A 26,010-nucleotide genomic window follows, 5' to 3' on the forward strand; every position below is an offset into this window, starting at 1 on the left:
CTCTTTGAGGGAGTGTGTTGCACTATTGAACAGCTCTTGCTCTCAGGAAGTTCCTCCTAACATTGAGCTGGAATCTCCTGTAATCTGAATTCTTTGCTCAGGGTCCTGTACTCTGGAGAAATTTGAAGATGTCAATATGACATCCCTTCAAATAATTTAAACATGGCTATCATGTCACCTCCTAACCACCTCTTCTTCAGACTAAACATCAAGTTTCCTAAGTTCCCCATAAGGCATGATTTCCAGACTTTTCACCATTTTGGTCACCTTCCTCTGGACACGCTCCAGCTTCTCAATATCCTTTTTGAATTGTGGTGCTCAGAACTGGATGCAGTACTACAGGTGAGGTCTGACCAAAGCAAAACTTCTGTTGATGCAGCCTAGAATTGCATTGGCTTTTTTGGCTGCTGCATCACACTGTTCACTCTTACTCAGTTTATGATCATCTAGGATTCCTAGAGGTCTTTCACATGTCCTGTTGTCAAGCCAGGTGATTATTCCAGTTTAACTGCCATGGTTGCATACTGTGGAATCCTGGGGTTTGGAGTTTGCTGAGGTATCAGAACACGCCCTAAACTTCCAGTCCCAAAATTCCAGAGGAGAGAACTGTGACAGTTAAAGTGGAATCAGGGTGCTATGGTTTTGTGAATGGATCCCCCATGACTGATCAACCCTCTCGCCCTCCCTGCTTTGTTAAGGTCATGTAGCAGAAAGGTGTTTTCTAACTCAAAAACAAAGGCAAAGCAGTTGTTACACTTCTTACTTGACGTTTTCAAAATGAAAGCAGGATCAATTAAATGGCCAAAAAACAAAACACTGTATTTTTTGATACGTAAACACAAAAGGTAATGCAGAATGTGTCACATTGAAGCAGGCAACAAGTAATATTCCACCTACTTGTGTTTACTCCCTGCATATGTATTTTTGGGTTTTGAAAGTCCAAAACTTTCCCATCCACTCTGTGCAGCTGTCAAGCCCTAGGAGCAGGGTGACCAGACATCTCTTCCTTTTCCAGACATGTCCTACATTTTAGCCTTCTGACCAGGAGGGATTCCAAAATGTCCTCCAATTTGAACATGGCTAAGCAGCATGAATTTATATTTATATTAGTATTTGTAGTTTTTATTTTGTAATGTCCATTTTTCTAGATCCCTTTATCATGTACTGTTGTCAAGAACTAAGAACTGCAAGAACTGAGGAAAGTAGTGGAGATTAAGAAGTCTTGGAGATGTCTCATCCACAGGGCAGTCATGAGTCAAGATTGACTCGAGGGCAGTTAACAACAAAAACATTTTTGTGAGTGTCCTACATTTTGCAGTACCTTGTCTTCCTTTGCTATTATGACATCTGGTCACCCTTCTTAGGAGGGGGCCCCAGTGCCGCTTTCCAAAAAGAGGCATAAACATGTGTGAGACACATTTACACTTGAGCATGTCACCAACAGGATCCCAGCCACTGTTACCTAGAGCAACCTGAAAAGAATAATTGTCCAGGTCATAGGGCAAATATTTCAGTGAATCCATGTTTTACATTTAGCAATCCTCTTTTCTCCTTCCCCCATCCCCAGTAAAAAAAAGGAGGGAAAGATTCAAATGTCATTTGGTAGAGTGAACCTGGTTCACATTCTTATGTGCGTTTTTAGTACAGATCAGAAAACTGCACTAAAATGTACTAAAGTTAGAAAACTTTCCCATAACTGTTGCAAAGGGGGCAGAGAGTGCCATGTGGACGGGTTTGTGATACTAAATGCTTGTAGTTGCTTACTTTAGTGTTCTTGGGGGCTCCTTTATGTTTTGGTCCTCCTAGTGGCTACAGATTCACATACAAAAACATTTTATTTTTTAAATTACAGTGGTCCCTTTCCATCTGCAAGAGTTGAGTTCCTTCCTCTGCCCAGCCCATGGGAAAAACTATGAATGATTGCAACCCATTTTATTCAATGGTGATGGTGTGTACGCATATAGCCATTGAATAAAATGGAGTATGAAGATTTATGGATGCTAGAATCCACATAGCTAGCACACCAACACGGCTGGCCCACTGTATATGCTGTTCTTCAGATGCCTTATCTGTGAGATAACACAAACCAATCAAAACAAGGCCTCAACCCTGTCATTACTTCCAGGTGGAATAAACCTGGGCCCCATTCACACAACACAATTATAGTCCTATTATCCCATTTTACTTCCCATAGTTCTATTTTATGGAATCCTGAGGCCTGTGGTTTGGTGAGGCACTAGAGCTCTCTGGATTACAATTCTAAATGCCTCTCCCTAGCCTACCCATCCTAGTATTCCATAGGACAGAACTATGGCAGTTAAAATGGAATTGGAGCACTATAACTTAGTAGCTTGAATAGACCCCTGTTGAATCAGTGGGATTTATCTGTATGTTGTCTCACTGGGATTACTCTAATTGGGACTAATTAAGGGCTGTGCAGACTGGCCTTTAAGGCCAGCTTGGAAGTGGAGTTGGGAAGTGGCGTCCACATGATGCATGCCCTGGCTCTGCCCCCAGGGCGGTATGACTCCGTGCACCACTCCACACAGCATGCAGCATCACAGCACTCCTCTGGCTCTGAATTTCCAAATGTGCTTTGACAATTATCTTAAATTCTCTGTAAAGAGCTAAATCTTTTTAGGAAAAGCTCCAGCATGGAAGTACTTCAACTGAGAAAAGTTTGAACATAGTGAAGACCTATTCATTGCAACGATTCAAAGTACAGTGCGCCCTTGTTTTATACGGGGGATCTGTTCCAGACCCATGTAAAATAAAAAACGCATATGCTCAAGCTCCATTGCAAGTAATGGGGCATGTGCTTGCGGCAGTGTGTGGCACCAGCAGCGTATGCGCGCCATTATTTCTTCCAGCACATGGTGCCAGAAGAAGCAGCACTGCTTTCAGTGTATGCTGAAAGCAGCATATAATGCGCCCACATATGATGCGGGTGCACTGTAGAACTTCATGGGAGGATATTAAGACCTTGGGATGAGATGAGTCTAGAGCCATGAGGTGCAGCAATTCCTCCAAAAGTAATTATGGCTGCATGCCTTCAAGTCGTTTGATTTATGGCAACCCTGTCACAGGGTTTTCTTGACAAGTTTCTTCAGAGCGGTTTTGCCATTGCTAATGAGAGAGTGTGACTTGCCCAAGGTTACCCAGTGGGTTTACATGCCCAAGCTGGGATTTGAACCCTGGTCTCGAGTCCTAGTCCAGTGCTCAAACTACACCACACTAGCTCTCCCAAAATATTATTTGTTGGGAAAAGAGACATAGCATGGCTATCTGTGTGCTGGTAAATACATTTGAAGGCCTTAGAGCAGTGCCTTAAGAAAACAACAATATTTTATTACTTACATGTTTATTCACATATCAACAAGAAAGTCTTTCAAATGTATGTTTAGGTTTGCAGCCTTAATCTAAATAGAGGAAATCTCTCTGTATGAGTGTATTTGGGCAGTGTGGAGTTATAAGGAAGCATAGAGTATAGAATATCATCAAACTGAGTTTATTCTCTGGTTAGGGAGGGCGTTTTTCTACAAATGGGAAAAGATTGCATATGTTGATGTCTGAGTCCTAGAGAATCACTACATTAAATGAGGCCAGGATATGTTTGGGGTGAGCTGAGCAAAGGCAAAGAAATTAAATAACATTGGTTTCCACCTCAAACTTTCCCTTCTACTTTTTCTCCTCACAGTATTCAATTCTATAAAGGGTTCACTTCACCTTCCAGTGAAGTAAATGAATTCACTTTAAGCAGGGACATAGCTAGGATTTTAGGAATGGGGGGGTCCAGATTAGGTGCCACCATTATAATAGGGCTTGGGTGTGGCAGCACAGCAGCACACACTATTCATTTTTCTAATGGAAGGGGGGGTCCGGACCCCAAGAACCCCCCCCCCTTGGCTACGTCCCTGCTTTAAGGTGTACAAATGAGCAGATTTGTGAGATGTTTAATCATATATATGTCAGAAATATTCGCTGTCAGAGTATTTCTATCTCAATAACAAACTGAAGAAACATGCTTATAATGTTTAAGATTAGATTCTAGAGAGGAAAGCTATTTAAGAGCATTTAGTCTGATCCTAGATATACTTGAAAGTAAAGCACAGCCCAAAAGGGCTTGTTGAGATGGTCAGCTGCCTTCAAGTCAGCCTCAACTCATGGTGACCCCATGAACGAGGCACCTCCAAGCCCCTCTTTCTTCAACCACTCTGGTCAGGTCCTGCAGGCTCAGGCCCAAGGTCTCCCTGATTGAGTCTATCCATCTAATGTGTGGCTTTCCTCTCTTTCTGCTACCCTCCATCTTTCCTAGCATTATTGTATTTTCTAATGAGTCCTGCCTTCTCATGATGTGTCCAAAGTACAACAGCCTCAGGGGCTTTTACAGACAGCCCTGAAGGGGTGGCCTTCAACTGCCCCTTTTACAGCCAGATCGGGGCTGTGGCAACCGCACACTGTGGCCCCAATCTGGCCTTTGCAGAGCGCAAAAAGGAGCCACAAAAAGCGGGTCTTCTTTGAACCTGCAAAGGGCACGATAGGTTTACAGCGCTCCTTCGGCACTGAATCGTGCAGACACAGCACCAGAGGAGTGCCGTTATGCCACATGCCATGTGGAGCAGCGTGCAGCATCACACCAGGGGCCGAGTCGGGGCGTGCATCATGTGAACACTACACCCCATTTCCACCCCCAAGCCGGCCTTTAAGGCCAATTTGCACAGGGCCTCAGTTCAGTCATCTTGGCTTCCAGGGAGAGTTCAGGTTTGATCTATTATAAGACTCATTTGTTTGTCTTTTTGGCTTGTCCACTGTATCCTCAGCACTCTTCTCCAGCATCACATCTCAAATTAATTGATCTTCTTTCTATCAGTTTTCTTCATTGTCCAACTCTCACATCCATACATAATGATGGCAAATACAATGGCTTGGACAATCCTAACTTTGGTGTTCAGATTTATATTTTTGCACTTCAAGATTTTGTCCAGTTCTTTGGGTCTCTTCGTTGGGACAAGCAGCTTTGTTGGGACAAGTAACTAGATTTAGATCCATGTTTCCTGCAAAGCTCCTAGCTCATAAGAAAGCAGTAAGAAAGGTGTTTCTTACATAAGAAATAAGGCAAATAAACAGAAATATCCATTTAAAAAAATTGTCTAGTTCTTCCATAACTGCCCTTCTCAATCCTAGTAGTCTTCTTTTCTTGACTTTGGTCCCTATTCTGATCAATATTTGAGCCAAGGTATGAGAAATCTTTATTCCAATTTCCTCATTTTCTGAATTTGTGTAATTCTTACTCCCAGTTAAAAGTAACCCAGTTAAAAGAAACAGTTTTGCAACTCCTAGCTTCTAGTCAAATAAGGTAAACAAACTGGTACATTTACAATCTGCAGGATTTAGCTTAATTTGAATTTGCAAGTTGCTTTCTAGTTTAAAGAAAGTACTGATAATGGATGGAGGGGGATTCTCCTAAAAAGAATGTTGTCATTTAAAAAATATTTTTATATTTAGCAGCACAATCCGCTTTAAATTGAAAATAATTACAAATGCTGATGAGGTATATTTTTTTCATAATATTGCAAAACCATAAACTCAAGGCTAAAACTGTTAAATACTATTAAAACTAACAATCTTTGGATGCTCCTCTTTTAAAACCAAAACAAGTCTGTGTCAATTTAGCAATGAAAACACATTTCTGACGTCCAGGATGAGGATCTGATAACATGACCTTAAGCATGATTCCTTGGAAGAAAATTATACTACAATTAAAAGGTCTCTTCATTTAGTGCAGTGAGCAGGAGATGTGTTTATGCATCTGCACCCAATTCACATATTAAATGGACAGTGGCAAACAAATGAATTCTTATCGCAAAACACGTGTGGCTAAAGGAATAGTCCTGCCCCTGGCTTTGATTGCTGTACCAAAATGGACCATATAAAGGCCTATGAAATAATGGCAAAAACATGCCATGCAAAGTTTTTGAGTTGCTCAACAGTTTCCTACTCAAAAATATAAAGAACAAATTTTTAAAAAGTTTATATCCAACCTCATCCAATGGTCGATTTATTGAAATAACTTAAACAAGTACCAGAGAAGGCATTTGTATTATTTCATAGCAAAACAGCATATATGAAACGTGATAATATTTTAGACAGATAGATGATGCAACAGCCATCTGTTAACTTTTTGCAATCTCAGACTTCATGGACAATAACTATTACTTTGTCTTTCTCTGTCATACCCAGTCACAACTGCACTGTGCACCCTTAGTTCTGGACCAAGGTCTGAAACCGCCTTCTGAAGCTATAAACACAAAGTTAAGCAGCTCCTTGAGGATTCAGCATTCAACTTATATGAACAGCAGCTCTGAAAAAGTTCTTAGTATAGAACGATCATGGAATGCAAAGAATAGCATAATAATAGCAGGTGTTGGTTAGTTTATTCCAGGCATAGATACTAATGTAAAACCACAGTCCATTTCTTCTGAGGGCTTTTTCTTAGGGCTATCAAGCAAGCTGTCATGTCTGAACATTTCACTTTAGTCAAGAAAGAGCAGTGGCAAATTCATAGAAATGTATGAAACACCTGCTCCAACACTTAACCCAAGTCCATCAAAAATTGTTCATGAACCATCCTATTTCTAATTATCAAGTGTCATTCTCAAGGGTGGCTTCAGTTTGATTTGACCAAGATTTGGGAATCTGAATTGTGAGAACACCCTCATTGCTTGAACAGAACAGAAAAATAAATGACTATAACTTTTCATAGAATCAGAGTTGGAAGCGACCACAAGGGCCATCCATGCTACTCTCCTGCTGCACAGTAAGACACAATCAAAGCACTCCCAACAGATGGCCATCCAGAGGAGGCAGCTTCACCACACTTGGAGGCAGCGTATTCCACTGTCAAACAGCTCTTGCCATCAATAAGTTCTTCCTTTGTCTCCTCGCCGGACTCCGCAGCCAAGCCGCGCTTCTGCCGGGCGGTCTTCTCCCGGGGTGTCGGAGGTGCGCATCTGTGCACCGCCCCGGGAGAGCCTCCCACGGACTGAGGGAGCACCGCAGCGGGACTCTTTGTTTTAGGCTGCTTTGGCCTTCGGCGGCAGCCAGGGACAGGGCCCTTTAAGACTCCTGGGGGGAAGGCAGAGAGTGGGAGCTCGCCAGGTGAGAGCGGCGAGCTCATAAGCCGGACGCCGGACCTCCCCACCACGGCCCCTTTGCCTCCTCGCCGGACTCCGCAGCCAAGCCGCGCTTCTGCCGGGCGGTCTTCTCCCGGGGTGTCGGAGGTGCGCATCTGCGCACCGCCCCGGGAGAGCCGCCCACGGACTGAGGGAGCACCGCAGCGGGACTCCGCAATTGCGCAGCTGCGCAGTTTTTACGGGGCTAGGGAGGTTGTGGGTTAGCTTAGACAGAGGATGCCTGCAGTGGCTAACCTCTGCCCCTTATTTGTCGGTGTAGGGTGGGTGGGTGGAGGTCATGGACGCGGGGGATGCATGGGCTGGGGAGGAAGGGGACAACATCACTCTGAGCGGAGCTCCTATTGAGGTTGTGTGGGGCAGGGGGAGGTATGGCGGTGGGAGGAGGGACTTGCGTTCCAGGGGAAGGCGAGATCGATGCCTCATATCTATCTCCCCTTCCTGTCCCCCTCCCAACCCAAGGGACCTGAGGGTCACTCCAACCGTGCCACAAACCCTGTCGCTGCTCCTGTGCAACGCCAGATCAATTAACAAGATCCACATCCTCCACGACCTGTTGGAGGACCGAAGTTGTGATCTGGCTTGCATTACCGAGACCTGGCTGGGGCCTGAAGGGGATGCTGTGTGGGCTCAGGCCCTGCCTGCCGGGTTCTCGGTGAAGGACCAGCCCAGGTTAGGTGGGCGGGGGTGTGTGTGGCTTTGATACATAGGAACACCGTGTCCCTCACTAGGAACCACATCAGACAGACGTCCTATATCGAGTGTATTTACCTGACCCTAAAAGCTAGGGACAGTCTAGGGATTCTGTTGGTGTATCAGCCACCCCGTGCGCTAACGGACTCCCTTAACGAGCTGACACAGCTGGTCGCTGAATTGATGCTGGAGACGCCCAGGCTACTTGTCCTGGGCGACTTCAACATCTCTCTCACGGCCAGCTATGTTCCACCCGGTGCGGCTCGCGAATTCATGGACACCATGGCTGCCATGGGCCTGTCCCAGCTAATTCAGGGTCCTACGCATTGTGCGGGTAATACTCCCGATTTGGTCTTCTGTTCGGATGCGGAAAATCCGTGGGTGGAAATATCTGATATTTCCCCCTTGCCATGGATGGATCACTTCCTGGTTGAGGTGAAAATCAAGGTCTCTACCCAGATCCCTCCCGGGGGTGGTGGACCTATTAGGATGGTCCACCCTCGAAGGCTAATGGAACCTGACCGGTTCCAGGCAGCCCTAGAGGGATACATGGTTGGAAGCGACGGCGATTCTGTTGATGCCCTGACTGGTATCTGGAATACCGGTCTCTCGAGGGCTATACACAGTATCGCTCCCAAGCGCCCTCTCAGACCCGCTTCCAAACGTAAGCCCTGGTATACGGAAGATCTCCGGGCGAGGAAGCGGGAGCTGCGACGGCTAGAGTACCGTTGGCGGAAACACCTTCGCTCAGACGACAAGACTCTCCTAGACCAACTGTTAGAGGACTACGGAGAGGCGATACGCGCAGCAAAGAATTCGTTCTATGGTGCTCGTATCGCGTCCGCGGAGTCGCGTCCAGCAGAGTTGTTCAGGGTAGTCAGGGAGCTCACTCAGCTCCCTCCTGCCCTGAACCAGATCCTTGAACCTTCTAAGGCCTGCTGCGACTTATTTAATAACTTCTTCGTGGATAAAACTTCTCGTATAAGCGAAGGTCTTAACGCCGACATTCAGGCAGAACCTAACGTAGAGGCGTCCAGGGCCTCCGTGGACTTAGTTAAGCTGGATCGGTTTGAGTTGGTTAGTACCGAGGATGTGGACAAGATCCTCGGAAGTGTTCGGAAGACAACCTGCTCTCTCGATCCCTGTCCCTCGTGGCTAGCAGCCCAGGGGGGACCGGCTGTAACTTCATTGTTACGCCGGATAATTAATACATCTCTGAGGGAAGGGCAATTTCCATCTGTTCTTAAATTGGCCCTAGTAAAACCTTTATTAAAAAAGCCCTCCCTCGACCCCCTGGTACATAATAATTATCGGCCAGTTTCACTGCTGCCATTTCTGGGGAAGGTGATCGAGAGGGCCGTTGCAATCCAGCTTCAGGGGGTCTTGGATGAAACGGATTATCTGGACCCATTTCAAACTGGCTTTCGGGCGGGTTATGGGGTTGAGTCGGCCATGGTCGCCTTGGTCGATGATCTCCGTCTGGGCATCGACAGGGGAAGCGTGTCCCTGTTGGTGCTCTTGGACATCTCAGCGGCTTTCGATACCATAGACCATGGTATCCTTCTGGGGCGCCTGGCAGAGGTGGGAATCGGGGGCACTGCGCTCCAGTGGTTCCGGTCCTACCTCTCCGGGAGGTCCCAGATGGTGCAGCTGGGAGACGTGTGCTCCGATGAGAGGGCCCTTAAAACTGGGGTCCCTCAAGGAGCCATTCTGTCTCCCATGCTATTTAACATTTACATGAAACCGCTGGGAGAGATCATCCGGAGACATGGGGCGTGGGGTTATCAGTACGCTGATGACACCCAGATCATTTTCTCTATGTCTCCGACTGATGCAGTGACCAAGGATGGCGTCTCTCCTCTCGTGGCCTGTCTGGAGTCAGTAATGGGCTGGATGAGGGAAAACCGACTCAAGCTGAATCCAGAGAAAATGGAGGTACTTGTGATAGGTTCCCCTGGTCCAGGAATGACGGTGGTTCCACCTGTCCTGAACGGGGTCACGCTCTCTGTGAAGGACTCCGTGCGCAGTCTGGGGGTGCTTCTTGACTCGTCCCTTCACCTGACTGCTCAGGTGAACGCGACGGTCAAGAGCACCTGCTATCAGCTTCGGCTTATTCGCCAGCTGCGCCCATACCTGACCCAGAGGGACCTTGAAACTGTGGTACATGCCCTGGTAACCTCGAGATTGGATTTCTGCAATGGACTCTACATGGGACAGCCCTTATACCAAACCCGGAAACTTCAAATGGTGCAGAATATGGCAGCTAGGCTGGTCACTGGCACGTCCAGGGCCAGCCATATAACACCGGTTTTAAAAAACCTCCATTGGCTGCCCATTCGCTTCCGGGCGCAATATAAGGTGCTGGTAATGACCTATAAAGTCCTAAATGGCTTGGGCCCAGGATACCTGAAGGACCGCCTCTCCCCGTACATTCCGCCTCGCACCCTCAGAACTTCTGGGCAGCAACTCCTTAGGGTTCCCGGGGCAAGATTATCCTCCACATCTAGGAGGTCCTATTCCATCGCCGCCCCGGCCCTTTGGAATACGCTGCCCACAGAGCTCCGCTCAGTTACCTCCCTGGCCCAATTTAAACGGGACTTAAAGACCTATCTGTTCCAAATTGCATTCCCCGATTAAGTCCCTATAGGCCCCCCCGCCGCACAGGCCGCACAGGCAATGGTTTGCTAACCCGGGGGCTTTGGTTTTTGGTTTTTCGTTCTGTTTTGCTTTTGTTTTGCCTTGATTTATGTAATTTTTGATTTGGTTTTTAGCTTGTATATTGTATGTTTTTAAATGCTGTAAACCGCCCTGATCTTATGGAAGGGCGGTATACAAATAAAATGATGATGATGATGATGATGATGATGATGATTATTATTATTTAGGGGAATCCTGTAGCTTGCATCCATTGCTCTGTGTCCTAGTCTCTGGAGCAGCAGAAAACAAGCTTACTCCATCATGAGTATGCTATCTTCTATGCTAACTTCAGTCACCCAGAGGGCCTTTTCCATTTCAGCTCCGAAGCTATGGAATGACCTGCCGAAGAGATCCGTGACATTTCTACTCTTACAGCCTTTAAGAAGGCTCTTAAGACGGATCTCTTCCAGCAGGCCTTCCCTACCTAGTTCTACTCCCCATTTACTGTGACTTATGTCACTCTGTCCACCAATTCTTCTCTTAAATTTAATGAGAAGAATTAAATTAAAATTAATTAAAATAAAATCCTTGCCTCAAGAAGAAGAGCCCTCCCTCCATGACATCACCATCAGACCTGGGAGGAAATTAAAAAGAGAGGCCCAACTTCCATCAGGCCTAACTGTGAATGTACTCACTTCGCTCTCTTTAATTTTATTGTATTTTATTTATTTATTGTATTTTATTTTATTATCTTTATTTTTACTGTTGTAACCCGCCTGGATTCCTTGTGATTGGGGGGGGGGGGGGGGCTATAAATAAATTATTATTATTATTATTATTATTATTATTATTATTATTATTATTATTATTATATCCCTTCTTAACCTTCTGTTCCTCAGGCTAAACACACTCAGATCCCTAAGTCATTCTTCATAGGTCTTAGTTTCCATACCTTTCACCATTTTTGGTTTTCGTCCATGTGCATAAAATTCTGACAAAGTAGACATTTAAGAGAGGATTAATCCAACCAAATTTTAAAGAAATAACTGCAGGTGTTTTGTGTTAGCTATCTGTCAAGTTCTCCATACAACATCAGTCAACTGTAAAACTTAGATAATAATGCTTTCTTGAGGATACCTTAATTTACAAGCAGTTCAACTGCTGAGATTTAATGACGGTCTTGGGAGCTGACAAAACACACATGAAATCCAGGGCACTTTGGATAGAGATACTTTTGCTCTGAAATTGGGAGCCAATGGGCCAATCAAATTTGATTAAGAGCTAGCACAAATTGGTCTGAATCAGTCCAACTGAATCAGTTACAAAACATTTGAATCAGTTTGAAATCACCACCAAAACATGGTGTACTGAAAATGTAATGTGTCAGCTGTATTAAAGAGTTAAAGCTTTGCATAGTATTTGTTAGCAAGAAGTTTTAGAGTACCTATCATGAAAAGTACTAGGTCTAGCCATTTCTTGCAATCTGAATAAAATCAAGAAGTGTGAACCTTCACCCAATGAAATGTAAACCATGACCAGCAAGTCAGCTCAATGGATAGATTTTGCATAGCTTGTGATAAGTGATGGTTTCAATTCACTTTCACCACATCAAATAATTTTTGTCTGTTAGCTTTTATTCATAAAACAGCATGGTAAATTCCAAATTCTGTTTATTCCTTGCATATAGTCACATTAGCAGCCAAAGAGATGGTGTAAGCCTATTTGAAGGCTTGTGCATACCAACAACAGATTTTTTTTTCTGTATGCAGCAGGGTCTTGTGACAACTCTTAAATGACTTACCAACACTTGTCATTTCAGAAGTGCTGCCAAGTGGAAAGCTCTTTGAGAAATGTCTATACAAATCTTGGACAGACAAGTGGACACAGTTCATCAGATCCTGATCTAGAATTGCAATTTACTTTCGAACTAAGCAATGGGTATTACTAATCTCTGACCAAGAAAGATTACCACTTTCTATTTCTCAAGTAAAAATTTTCACTCCTAATGGTTTCACACAAGTTATTAATAAATGAGTTGCATGGAAAGGATTAAAGTTATGTTCAGTCTGTGTTAGATGGTGTTATACTCCCCTAAAAATACAGGATTGGCCTTGGAGTACTCCTAGATTCAGTACTGAGCCTTGAGGCCCAGGTCTCAGCAGTGACCAAGAGTGCATTTGCCCAGTAAGTCAGTGCACCAACTGTGCCTGTTCCTAGAGAAACTGGATGTGGCCACGCTGTACATGCCTTGGTTACATCCTGTTTGGATTCTGTAATGCATTGCTTTTGAAACTTCAGCTGGCCCAAAGAGCTGCAGGCAGATTATTAAATGGGGCTGACTAAAGGGTGCATACAACTCCTTTGTTGCAACAGCTCCACTGGTCCATTTCCAGGCACAATTGAACATGCTATAAAGCCCTATGCAGCTTGAGTCTGCAGGGAGAGGGGGGGGAAATATAAATAAATTTAATAATTATTTGAAAAAGTGTATCTCCCTGTATGAGCCCATTAGGGTTTTAAGATCCTCTGGAGAGGCCCTCCTGTCTGTCCCATCACCTTCTCAGGCTCATCTGGTAGGAACAAGGAAGAGGGCCTTCTCGGTACTGCTCCCAGACTTTGAAACTCACTCCCCAGAGGTCAGAATGGCCCCATCCTTGCTGTCTTTCCTGTGGCAAGTTAAAACATTATGTCTCTAGGCCTTTCCAGACTGTTGAGGTTGGGCTCTATATGCTGTGTGGTGCTGGATTTCAAGGTTTTTAAGGGTCTATAAATAATTTTCTTTTAATGCAATTTAGTATTCTTAACTGTTTTAATATGTACTGTTTTAAAGTGTTTATCTTTTTGAACTGCATTTTATTCTTTTAATGAATGATGTGTCTTAGTACTGTATTAGTTTAATTCTATTTTAATGCTCACTTTTGCTATTTTTTATGTTGTTCTTTTAATCTGTAAGCAGCTTTTGTGTCCCAATTTGGAGGGAAAGCCGGAAATAAGTATAATAAAATAATAAACTTCTGCTGGAGTGAAAATAAGTGTAGATGATTTGCAACTGATTTGCATGTTGAATCAAGCCCCCATTTCTTTAGTAATTTACATTGTGATGCACCTATGAAACCATAGCTGTCTCTGGGCTGCATCCTGTTATAATGACTGGACAAAATTATGACCAAGAACAGTCAAATGTAAGTTTTTGGTGATCATCGAGTAGTATCAATAAGGAATGCAGCAGCTCACAAGTCCTATCATCCACCTCATGCAAACCATTGCACACAAACATCTTTTCTCCCAAGAAAACATTGGGGAAGTAAGAGAGCTTTTGAAGAATGGAGAACAATTAAGAAATTAGGATAAATAAAGAAAGAATCAATTAAGAATTGAAAAGAAAACATTTCTTATTTATACCCCACCTTTTTCTCAGGATAGGATCCAAGGCAGCTCCTTCTTGAAGTCTACCGTACCATTGTCATGTCCCCAAACTGTATCTGGCAATTAAGAGAATTAATAATGGACTTTTGTACTTAATCCAATGTGAGACTTGTTCCCCAAAACTCATTGCTCAAGTGATATATCCTCTTTTGATGAAGCCACACCGTGCTTAGCACAACTCTTAAGAGTGAAATTAGTGTCTGGCAAAAGATTCTTGCTTGCAATTACAGTGAATTTTTGTGACAGAGTTCAACTAAATAGTTATGAATTATGTTCAATTAGTCTCAATCTAAAGGTTCACATTTAACTATAGTCGGCCGTCTGTATACACAGATTCTGCATCCAGCATGGTGATCTAGCACAATTAACATTACACAAGGCTGAAATGTTAATGAAGAAGCCACAACAAAAAACACCTTATTTTGTTAAGTTTATTTATCATTGAAATTAACACATAGCAGCAAGTTCTGTGTTGGCTTCAATTAAAAACAATCATTAACTCTGCTAATTCGCCCCCAAAATTGAAGTCAACCCAGCCCTTACTACAAAGCACTTGGTTTAAATGGTAAAGCACTTACCCTGAAGACAAGAAATTGGGAAAGGGGGAAAGTGAGCAGTTCCTCCAGAGCACATATTTGAAATATTACACTATAGGTAAATGCTTCAAAAGGCATGAATTACCCAGACAGAAAAAGTAGAGTTTATATGCAGCAAGAAAAATGACAACTCTTAGCAGTATACTTACTCAAATGCTTTAAATTTTAAAAGCCTTTTTTGACACAGCTGTGGCATTCATTATGAAAACAAAGACTGAATAATGGCTTGTTAAGTGTACGCATTGAAGTAGTCTACAAAAATTCCCAGTGTAGCTAAAAGATCTGCAACCTTTATTTTGTGTAATTCAAATTAAAACATACTGAATTTATGGAATACCACCAGCAAAAAACCTCTTACCATCAATACAGAAAATGTTGTCTTATCCCTACTTTAGAGCGTATAGTCCTGCTATGTTTTCACTTTAAGTAACTAGAAGTGTACTTTCAAACATATGCTTTGTAGATCATACCCATTTCCAGGTGAAGAACTAGTTAAAATAAAATCAGGTTTATTTTTGACTGAGATATACATGCCACTCAAAGATAACTAAAGAATTATTATTTTTTATTTCTTACCACCAAGTGATCAGTGACATATACAACATTTGAAATTTCATATAACCTGTATTTAATTTCCAACTTTTAATTGTAAGTTCTGTGCATGATCAGTTTATGTATGAGCAAGAGTTTCATGCCTTCACATTACCTAGACAATTTTTGTTAAAGGATTCCAATTCAGTGTTAAAGCACCAATATTATAACATTTTATCAAATCAATGCTAAACACCAACTTAAAGCCATTTAGGCTCTGAACTTAACGCCGCACGGTGGTCCAACCATCTTCATCAGTTTCATTTTTAGTGCGACGAAGAGATTCTCGTTCTTTTTCTGTTCTCCAGGCACCCTTCTCCTTCTCACTCTCTTTTTCTCGCTCTTTTGAAACAGAAGAGACAGGAGTAGAACCACCAGCAGGTGTTTTTCTAACAGTTTCACGCTCTTCACGTTCTTCCTTTCGGTCATCACTGCGTCTCCATGAGCTCACTGAAAAATAAGAAGGCATCATTTCAACTGCGTCTCATTTACTGTCCCAGACAACAAACATATCCAGGCTGAGCACTTTAATTGCCTTGGAATCCAAGCCATTGTAAGAGAGGGATGCAGTTCCAGCTTATGATTTATTATATTACATAAACACACAGTCCCAAAATAGAACTTTTTTTAAGAAGGAAAGAATAATCAAGTATACATCTTGGAATACAGATATGCAATGAGGTATAAATATGATTTATGCATTTGATTAACTGATCTCCTCTGGTATTGAAGACCAGAATAGGGGAGGGACTTTTTCTAGCCAACACTGTTCAAGGACTGAGGTCACATGTCAGATTCAAAACTGAGGGGCACACTCTGGAAGATTTATAAACAGAAGTACTCATCAAACTTCCCCTCGGATCATTTACAATCTTATAATTATACAAAGCACCAGCATATTTATCTAATAAAAGTACTTTTCTATATGTTTCCATGGCAGAATGTTTTAAGTGGCAAAAACAGTAATAATGGAACACAAGCCTACCATCTTCCCTATCTGTTCTCGGAGGTGGCCCTCTCCTTTCCCTCTCTTCACCCCGCCGATCTCGAAGATCACGACTACTCCGGTCATCTCTAGAGTCACGGCCACCTCTATCCCATTCATCTCGACGGCCTGAATCTCTCCAGCTAGAGGCTTCCTCAGCTGGTCCTCTTCTCCAGCCAGCATCATCCCTTTAGTAATAGAAAAAGCAATTTTAGTAATAAGAAAAGGCATTTAACTAGTTTCTGTTCCAAGAGAACAGATTTAATCAGCCATACAATCTAGAAGCTATTTTAATGTTAAATGCAGACCAAGCAATCCAAATGTAAAATCAAAACCATGACTTATTCATTCAAATTACTATTTCTGAATAAAACAGAAATGCAATATTCAGAAACATTTTGGGTATTGCAATGAAATACTAGTTTGTATATTAACGTGTTAAAAAATTACTCTGGTTATTGGGGGGTTGGGAGAGGGAGAATGAGAACCACCAGACGTTGTTATTTAAAAGTAGTCAAAGTAAACCTTGATCGTCGGAATCTATCTTCCCGATCAAAATCACGGTCTTTGTCAAATTCTCGGTCCTTTTCATTGTCATCACGATCTTTATCTCTATCCCATTCACGATCTTCTGAAGGTCTAGAATCTCGTGGAGGCCCCCAACTGTCTTCACGGGCCTTCTCCCGTTCTCTCCATCCACCTATCAACAGAAGAATGTATCAACTTGTTTCATGTGGTTCTATATACATTTGTTAGTTTATTGATTCCGCTCTGAATCAGGAAAACTGTTTTCTTTTAATCAATATATTTACATTTAATTCATTTCGGAATAATCAGGTCATATGACAATTCTTATTATTTCCATTTAAGAAATCAAATTTTTATTGATTTGTATACTTAGTTACCAGCAATCAAAATTCAAAGACTTGTCTTTTGGAAATCTTCAACTGGTGGAACCAACTGTAAGATTCCTACCATATGACACACATGATGCTGTCATTTAAAATAATGCACTTGTTTGTGTGCAAAATTAAAACAGAGTGTATGCTACCTATTTTTAGAAAATTATTTAAGTTCTTCAGTAGATGGTTCTTAATGTTGGAATCAGCCTACCTGGTTTTCCAAATGGCCTCCATGGTCCAGATCTGGAGTCATCCACACGCCTAGAGTCATCTCCACGTCTAGGACCTCTATCATCATCACCAACACGCCTAGGTGCACGATCATCATCACGCCTTGACACTCTATCTTCATCTGTGTTGCGCCATGGTCCTCTATCTTCATCACGTCTTGAAATTCTGTCATCATCCATCCCACGTCTAGGGCCCCTATCTTCATCTGTAGCTCTCCAACTTGGTCTATCATCATCCATCCCGCGCCTGGGGGCCCTGTCGTCGTCCAAGCCACGCCTGGGGCCCCTGTCATCATCCAAGCCGCGCCTGGGGCCCCTATCATCATCCAAGCCACGCCTGGGGCCCCTATCATCATCCAAGCCACGCCTGGGGCCCCTGTCATCGTCCAAGCCACGCCTGGGGCCCCTGTCGTCGTCCAAGCCACGCCTGGGACCCCTGTCATCATCCAAGCCACGCCTGGGACCCCTGTCATCATCCAAGATGCGCCTGGGACCCCTGTCTTCATCCAAGCCGCGCCTGGGGCCCCTATCATCATCAGTGTTGCGCCAACTTGGTCTGTCATCATCCACAACACGCCTGGGACCCCTGTCTTCATCCAAACCACGCCTGGGACCCCTGTCTTCATCCAAGCCACGCCTGGGGCCCCTGTCCTCATCCAAGCCACGCCTGGGGCCCCTGTCCTCATCCAAGCCACGCCTGGGGGCCCTGTCATCGTCTAAGCCACGTCTGGGGCCCCTGTCCTCGTCCAAGCCACGCTTGGGGCCCCTGTCCTCGTCCAAGCCGCGCTTGGGGCCCCTGTCCTCATCCAAGCCACGCTTGGGCCCCCTATCATCATCCAAGCCACGCCTGGGCCCCTTGTCATCATCCAAGCCACGCCTGGGCCCCTTGTCATCGTCCAAGCCACGCCTAGGCCCCCTGTCATCATCCAAGCCACGCCGGGGGGCCTTATCATCTGTTGAACGCCAACTTGGTTTGTCATCATCCAGCATTTTCCTAGGACCTTTTTCATCTTCAAGATCAGGCTTCAACACTTTGTCATCTGCTTCTTCATGAGGGGACTGTGCTCTGTCTTCTGAAGTGGCACGAGGAGTCAAATCATCTTTTCGTGCAGGTTTTTCATCATCACGTGCTTCTCCGCGACGCCATTCTCTATTCAAGCACAAAACCAGTTAATTTTTAACACAGAAAATGTTCATATTTAATGCAATTAAAATCTTTAACATAGAAAAGGTTTAAGTGTTTAAGAACCAGCTATTATTCCTATACAATAACAATATGTAACACTAATAATTATTTCCCATATTAAAAGCTGTTCCCCCTTAGAATCAGTGTACAATCTTTTTTAGTTTCATGTGCAATTCTCACCTATTTTATCACTAACTCTATCATCCACATATCAAGGAGCCATAGCTAACTGCAGATTCACTGCCATATGTATTCCACCCGGTGCTTCAGAGACAGATGAGAAAGAAAGCCACTCCATTCTCTCTGCTGAGACATCAGTGCCATCAGATTTCTCTCTTCCCTGAACTGTTTCCATTCAAGTTGACCATTGCAATTCATTAAATGCTGGTGCCTGAGATTACCTTTTCCATTACCTACCCTCATTTCTTCTTCCTATTCTACCTTGTTGAGTATCTTATTTACTGAATATCCTAGAAGTGCTTAAACTAAGCTCATTTACTAAGTATATATGGCATTAAGACTCAGACTTGCATCCTTCCAAGGTCGCTAAAATGAGTGCCCAGATTGGGGGCAATTAGCTTACAGTTATAAACTGCTTAGACACTGTTAGTTCAGTATGAAGCAGTATACAAATGAAGCTGTTTATTACGTTTAAAAGGAAGCTGCAAGTTAAGCTACTCTTTGTCTAATTTGTGCCTTCCTATTTTGTACTTATAGTACGACCCCATCTCCATTGTACAGGTTTCACTTATCCATATATGAAAAGAGTATGTTCCCCAGGCATTTTCTAGATGCTCCAGTGATTCTGTGGTATTCTTCCGGTGGAAGTTGAGCATGGAGTCATGATGGATGACCTAGAAATGCCTAGAGAGGTGTTCCCTCTAAGAATCTCTAGATCCTCCAGCATGACTCCATATTCAACTTCTGCTGGATGTTATTCAATACAATAGTTTCCCATTTCCACATTATATTGGCACATTGTGCACTGTGCTATTCTGGTTTCTCAACAACTCAAATTTGATGTATGGGGCATTTAGGCCTCTTGTTTAATTTATGGAAGTGCACAGATGTCTAGTCTCCCCTAAGAGGAGCAGTTTGGTTTTACAATCTAGCATTCCCAAACCACAACTTGCTCAACCCAAGGTAGGTCATATTACTTTGTTTCCTACAAGATGCTAATATTACTCTCAGTAAAAAGAACTCCCAAGACTTGAAGTGTTAAGAAAGTTAGCTCAGGGACCAAAATAAGACTTTTTTGTGTATCTTTGGTCCGGTTTTTAAAGGAGCTTTGGGAAGATAACACTAATGAGCACTACACCTTCAGAGACTTAGACCTTCCAGAAATGAGCTTTTTTTCCCCAGCTGTTAATTCAGATAGGGATAGCCTCAAGTTGCTGTACATTCATCACTCTTTTCAATAGTCTTAAGACTCCTGTCAAATGTATCAATGAATGAGGGCAAGCTGGATGACATATCTTCCAGAGTTTTGTTAAGACATCCCCTACATACCTACACCTATACTTATACATACACACATACAAACATACGTATATTGTTTGTATATGTTTTTTTGTGTTTCTCAGGCAATAATTACTCAGAGGTGGCTTGCCATTGCTTTCCTCTGAAATATAGCCTATAGCACCTGGTTTTCCTTGGTGATCCTCTACGCAAGCACTAAGTTCGATCCTGCTTAGCTTACAAGATTAGACAGGATTTGGTGCAGGGAAGATGAAATATACAGGAATTTTCCAGATCATGTATACATGCAATCATCAGAGGTGACATTCTGGTCTGTCTTTTCTTGGAATGTGGCAAACGCAGATATGTTATCAACAGCCATCATGGTCTGACTGCACATATATCAAAACTCTTCCAACTTTTTCCATTTATTGCAAGTTCTTCAGCTTCAGGAATAGGCTTCTATGAACAAGTCTTCTAGTTTCCAGAGCAAGTTTTAGTTACATAATAACCTGGGCAGGAATATAAGCTGCCTGAGATGGACCCCAGGGCATACATGGAACAAATATGTACATGTACAGAAGTTCCAAGTGCCTATGAAGAGATTCCATTCCACCTACTTTTTGCCCCTCTCTGCTATACAGAGGGAATTTGATACTATTCAGCATGTTTGTGTTTCTTTAAACTTAATCCTTAGCAGTATTTTCTTTTTATCCTACTGCCTCTTTCTCTCAAATGTTAAAAAAGGTGATTGTTTAATTAGGCCACAGAGATTTGTAACATATCAAGGATATAAACAACTGATTTCTTGGGGCCTCGGGAACAATAAGCATGTTAAAATACAGAAGACAAAACAGATTCTTGAGGACAGTAGACAAAAGTGACAGCCATTCCACAAACATGAGTCTTCCACCTAAGATGGGGTTGGGTGGGTAGGAGCCACATACATCTTTGCTTTAATACACTGTTTGAATATATGGACAATTAAATCTGCACATTATTTACATGATCAAATGAAATAATGGGAAGCAAACCTCCACAAACAATTGCAGCTTACAGCACTAATGGCCACATAAATAATTTCTTCTGCATGTAAAAGTGTTCTAAAATTTAAGTATTATTCCAACTACTACCTTTCTGCTGGTGGACGTCTCCATTCTGATTCTGGCTCTGCGCTTCTTCTCCAGGTACTTTCACCATCTCTATCACCCCAACGAGATTCCTACATTTAAAAATTAAGTTTAAAAGCCTTTATAACCCATACTCATGTTTTAATTTCAATACAATAGCAAAAACATAACACCTAACGCTCATCAACAAATATGTTTAAGAATAAAAGATGTAACAGTCCATGCAATTAAATCATATTTAAAAACAGAATTAAGGAATCATTAAATTGATTCTTTAAAAAAACCCTCAAAGAACAGTGCACAGATAACTATAAATTTTTGTTTAGCTCCTATTTACCTTTATATAGAATGAATTTTGCCACTGCTCCCCAACCCCATACTTTTAAATCTGGAATATCAGACAATTTCCAGTATTTTGCATTCACAAATGCTGCAGATACTTTCATTCAGCAAAATGATTGATTACAGCCCTAGTATATAAAGTCTTTTATACACTAATATGAGTGAAAGTAATGCCTCTAGTCTTATTGTGCAACAGAAGTTTTAAATTATGATTGTTATCATTTAACCTTTTTTCTCAATTAAATCTATCCATTATAGTACATCAATATCAAACAAACTATTAGACCATTCAAACATAGGGAATAATAACTCTTAATAATTTTTGCTAATTGTTACAGCAGTTACAAATCACCTCATCATCATTTTAAAGCAATTTCTTCAATATTCTTTTCTTAAGAACTTTTCTTACTCCAAATTATTCCCATATTTTTTTATGAATACCGTTTTCCTTTGTCTTGCATCCAATTTACCATGTTCTTTTACCTCAAGAGTGATTGAGGTGAGGCCCTGAGGCTGCATGCAACTCTCCCAGATGTTTTTGTGGCTCCCCATCACATACACCTTTTAAATAGCACTAGCACATCCACACCTATCTGACACTCACTGACTTAAAAATCTTGTTTTTCAAAAAGAAAAGTGTACAGATCGGGGTTTTCTTCCCTAGTATACTGGTAACAATATTTACCTTCCTTGAAAGTGGATCTTCAAGATTTCTCCTCTCTTCTTCTCGGCGACGCTCTCTCTCTTCAATCTCCATCTCTCTTTGACGTTTTTTTCTTTCTACCTCTTCTAGCTTTTTAACACGCTCCTGATATTCCCGCATTTCTTGTTCACGTTTTTCACGTTCAGCTCGTTCCTTTTCTTCTTGTTCTGCCCAAAGAATTGAGTCAGATAAATAAAGGGCAATGCCATCTTGCCTACCACATCTACTAATTCTGGACACAAACCATCTCATGCAAGCAAACTGTAATATATTTTAACACAGCTACGGCTCACCTCTATCCAGAGGAGCGAAACTACTACTGTTAGGAAACATAAGGGTATACAGGCTGAGTATCCCTCATCCAAAATACTTGAGACCACAAGTGTTCCATATTTTAGATTTTGAAATATCTGTATTTGCATACATATATATAATGAGAATGGAAAGAGACACGAGGATCTGTGAAATGGCAGGAGGTGTGGATTCCCACCATTTCACAGATCCTTGTATCTCTCTCCACCCTTGCAAATATGGTACAGGTATGTGATACATGACTTGTAGCTCATACAGTTTTGAATTTTGGAGTACTTTGGATTTTGGAATTTCATGTAAGAAACACTCAACTTATATGAGCAAGTGAGTGTTCTTTCAGCAAAAGACTTTCAGCATTTACCTTTGAGCATCTTCTCTTCTCGCAAGCGTTGCTCTTCCTCCTCCTTCTGCTGGTAATAAGTAATGCGTCTTTCCTCTTTACGCTGTCTCTTGCGTTCTTCTAAGCGGTTACGCTTTTCCTCAGCCAGTTTTTCTTGAAACTGTTTAAGTTTTTCCTGAAATATGTATATGAATAACAATATTTAATTCTGAATACCAGAAATAATGTGAGTAACCTACAAACCAAAGGACAAAATGTGGCAGCATCTACACTGCAGAAAGAATGCAGTCTGACACCACTTTAACTGCCATGGCTCAATACTATGGAATCCTGGGATTTGTAGTTTTCTGAGATATGTAGCTTTTGCTGTCAGAAATCTCTGGTGCCAAAATAAACTACAAGTCCCAGGATTCCATAGCACTGAGCCATGGCAGTTAAAGCGGCATTAAATTGTATTATTTCTGCAGTGCAAATGCAGCCTGAGATTAAAGGTTAGAGCATAAAGGACTATTTGTTGTTAGGAAGCAGTCTATCACTCAGTAAATAGGGACCTCTACCTACAAAAGCAGCTAATCATTACAGTGGTTCACCACACAGACTAACAAATACACACCGAATAGCAGACATACGGCAAAGCATTGCAAAATGTGATAGGAAGCTGTTTCTCCAAACAGAACAAACATGTGCTGGATTTTAAACCTTGTGTGATGGTATTTATCTTCTAGTTTCCATGCCAAGAGCAGCCTTTTCAATGATTTAAAAACAAATTATTTCATTGCTCATGTCATTATTAAGGTACTTCCTATTGTTAATGCCTGGAATTATAACTAGCATGGTTTCTGCTCACTACTTAGCTGGAAGATTTAATGGATGAAACAGTCCCTACCCTTGAAGGGGGGTGCTTTTTACTGATTTTATCTTCTAACATTATGTGCACATGCATTTTCATTACAGAACAGTATTATATACAAAGAGTGATAGGAAATGAAGTTCTTTTCCAAAATGTTCCACACACTAATGGCAGCAGGAATAGCTCTTATTGAACAGGCCTTTAGTGGCAGAGTTGACTGAATTTATGTTTGAAGTAATCACTGAAACTGATTTTAATTTGGATGCATTCATTATGTGCCCATGCAGCTACTGCAGTTAATACACTGTGACTGAGACAATAGTTATACCTAAGTCCATTTTCAAAGGAAAACAACAACAAAGAAAATCTAGTACCATTACAACAGTATGAACCACCAGTGCTCTTCCTCTTCCATCTTCTACTGATATTAAGATACCTGGATGGACATTTTAGGGGAACAGGCAAGCCCACTGTAAGGCCCGCTTATTCTAAATAACCCAGATCATAATTCCCTAGGCTGTAACAGTTCAAAACCCTGCCCTGATTCAGTCAAAAAGTCCTTATCAAGAAGCAGCTCATGCTGGGTATATTTCTGGATGTGCAATAAACCCATAAATCATTCTACATATCGTTTCTTGAAAAATGTTTTTAACTGGAAAAGGACCTGCTCTCCAGCAATTTCACCAGTTTTGTTCTCCACTCCAAGTCCCTCTAGGCACTTCAGCTGGAGTTTGGTATCCAAACTGTGTGGAGAATCCTATGATCTGAGAATGGAGAGCCTGGAATGCTACACTCATTTCATCTAGAGATGTTCCAGGAACTGAGGCCGTAGCTTAATACCAAAGCTGTGCGTGTCAAAAAGGCATGCCATATATCTTTGAAGAGTTTCATATTCAGCTCTGTCCATCTCAGTCAAAATCAATTAAAAAACCCAGATCATTTCAGAAACCTGACAACTAGATTTTTATAGCTGGATGGTATCAAGCTGGAGCTACAACTAACAATCCAACTTAATGCTTCATAAGCCATCACTGAGGTTTGCCAACAATGAGGAAGATGGAGCCAAGGCCACCTGAAAGGTCAGAATCAATCAAGTTATATACAAGCTCAGGGACAACACCTTTCTGAGGTCTGATGTTCCAGGGCTTAACCCCTCATAAACTATTACAAGAGCATTTGGGGTCAGACTGGACTGATGAAAGAAACAACCCATTGGGTCATCCTGATGAAGACTGTCACCAATGGACAAGACACATGTAGCCACAAATGCTCAATGCTGACATGGTTGGCTGAGTACACTCAATCAATGAGGTTATTTATATGACATGTTTTCCTCAAAGGTGGGATTCAAGAGAGATGAACTCAGATGAAAATGAAACACTAAATTTTATAGCATGCCTCAAACTGCTGTGAGACATCATTAAAAAAAATGAACTGGAACGCATAAACCATACCGTCTTGAATGTGCAGAATGTGGATGGTGTCCCTGCCCAAATTCTAGTCTAGATTTAGATACATTTCTTTTAATGGAGGAAACTGTAAAGGAAGGAAACTCCTACGTGGAACTGGATTTAGGACAATGTAAAATGTGTATTATATAACATATTTTGATATTATATGTATTTCATACATTAACAAACAATACCAAGGGAGCCCAGGTGGTGCAGTGGTAAAATGCCTGAACTGCAGCCACTCACTCACAAGCCACAAGATTGTGAGTTCAATACCAGCCAAGTGCTTCAGATCATCTCAGGTTCACATCCTTCTGGAGGTCACTAAAATGAGTACCCAGCTTGTTGGGGGCAATTAGCTTACACTTTGTACTGTTTAGTACATCGACAAGCAGTATAGAAATATACTTGCTATTGATTTAATTACATTTCAGCTTGTTATTCTCCTTTACTTCCATACCCTAAAGTACCCTAGAGCTTAGCATGGGCTACATGCCACATAATGAATGCATCCAAATTAAAATCAGTTTCAGTGATTACTTCAAGCATAAATTCAGTCCACTACAAAACTGTGTTAAGTTTGGAATGATTTATAAAACAGGTTAACCTGCAAATGCCACCTAATGCCTATAGAGGAGGAATGAAATACCAATAGATGAAAGGAATAAAAACACAATTTAAAAGAATTTTATATCAGATTGTTTTCTCAGAAAGAGCAAATCTCTACAGACAGCATGGTGATTATGGTAGTCTTGTGTCTCTATCACACCTCATTCATGTTTTCAAGAAAGGACCAACCCCATGTGTGAAAATGTAGAGAACACAAAACCTTATTTACCTCATAAACTGATCTTCTTGCTGCTTTGAGCCTAGTTATAAATAAATCACTGTCTTCTAACATCCTCGACAGCCTGTTCTTATGCTCAAGGGCCTTCTCACGTTCTAGTTGCATGGTTGTGATCTGTAATATATGCAAAATCAAATTAAT

At 42.0% G+C, this 26,010-nt stretch overlaps 1 protein-coding gene across 1 annotated transcript in view; it reads right to left on the reverse strand.

Annotated features, from left to right (window-relative positions):
• Positions 1-14,363: 14,363 nt before the first annotated feature.
• EIF3A (eukaryotic translation initiation factor 3 subunit A) overlaps positions 14,364-26,010 on the reverse strand; it is a 31,229-nt gene continuing 19,582 nt past the window's right edge. Inside the window, exons 15-22 of the mRNA XM_089510025.1 lie at positions 25,861-25,983; positions 22,743-22,896; positions 22,052-22,236; positions 21,028-21,116; positions 17,232-18,400; positions 16,644-16,818; positions 16,119-16,306; positions 14,364-15,583 (exon numbers count right to left, since the gene is read on the reverse strand). Of these exons, the coding sequence (XP_089366151.1) occupies positions 15,357-15,583; positions 16,119-16,306; positions 16,644-16,818; positions 17,232-18,400; positions 21,028-21,116; positions 22,052-22,236; positions 22,743-22,896; positions 25,861-25,983 (2,310 nt within the window). The 3' untranslated portion in view covers positions 14,364-15,356. The remainder of the gene's footprint in view (positions 15,584-16,118; positions 16,307-16,643; positions 16,819-17,231; positions 18,401-21,027; positions 21,117-22,051; positions 22,237-22,742; positions 22,897-25,860; positions 25,984-26,010) is intronic.

This window comes from Sceloporus occidentalis, unplaced genomic scaffold (assembly GCF_023333645.1).
Source record: "Sceloporus occidentalis isolate IW3139 unplaced genomic scaffold, rSceOcc1.0.p SCAF_2, whole genome shotgun sequence".
NCBI classification, from domain to species: Eukaryota; Metazoa; Chordata; class Lepidosauria; order Squamata; family Phrynosomatidae; genus Sceloporus; species Sceloporus occidentalis.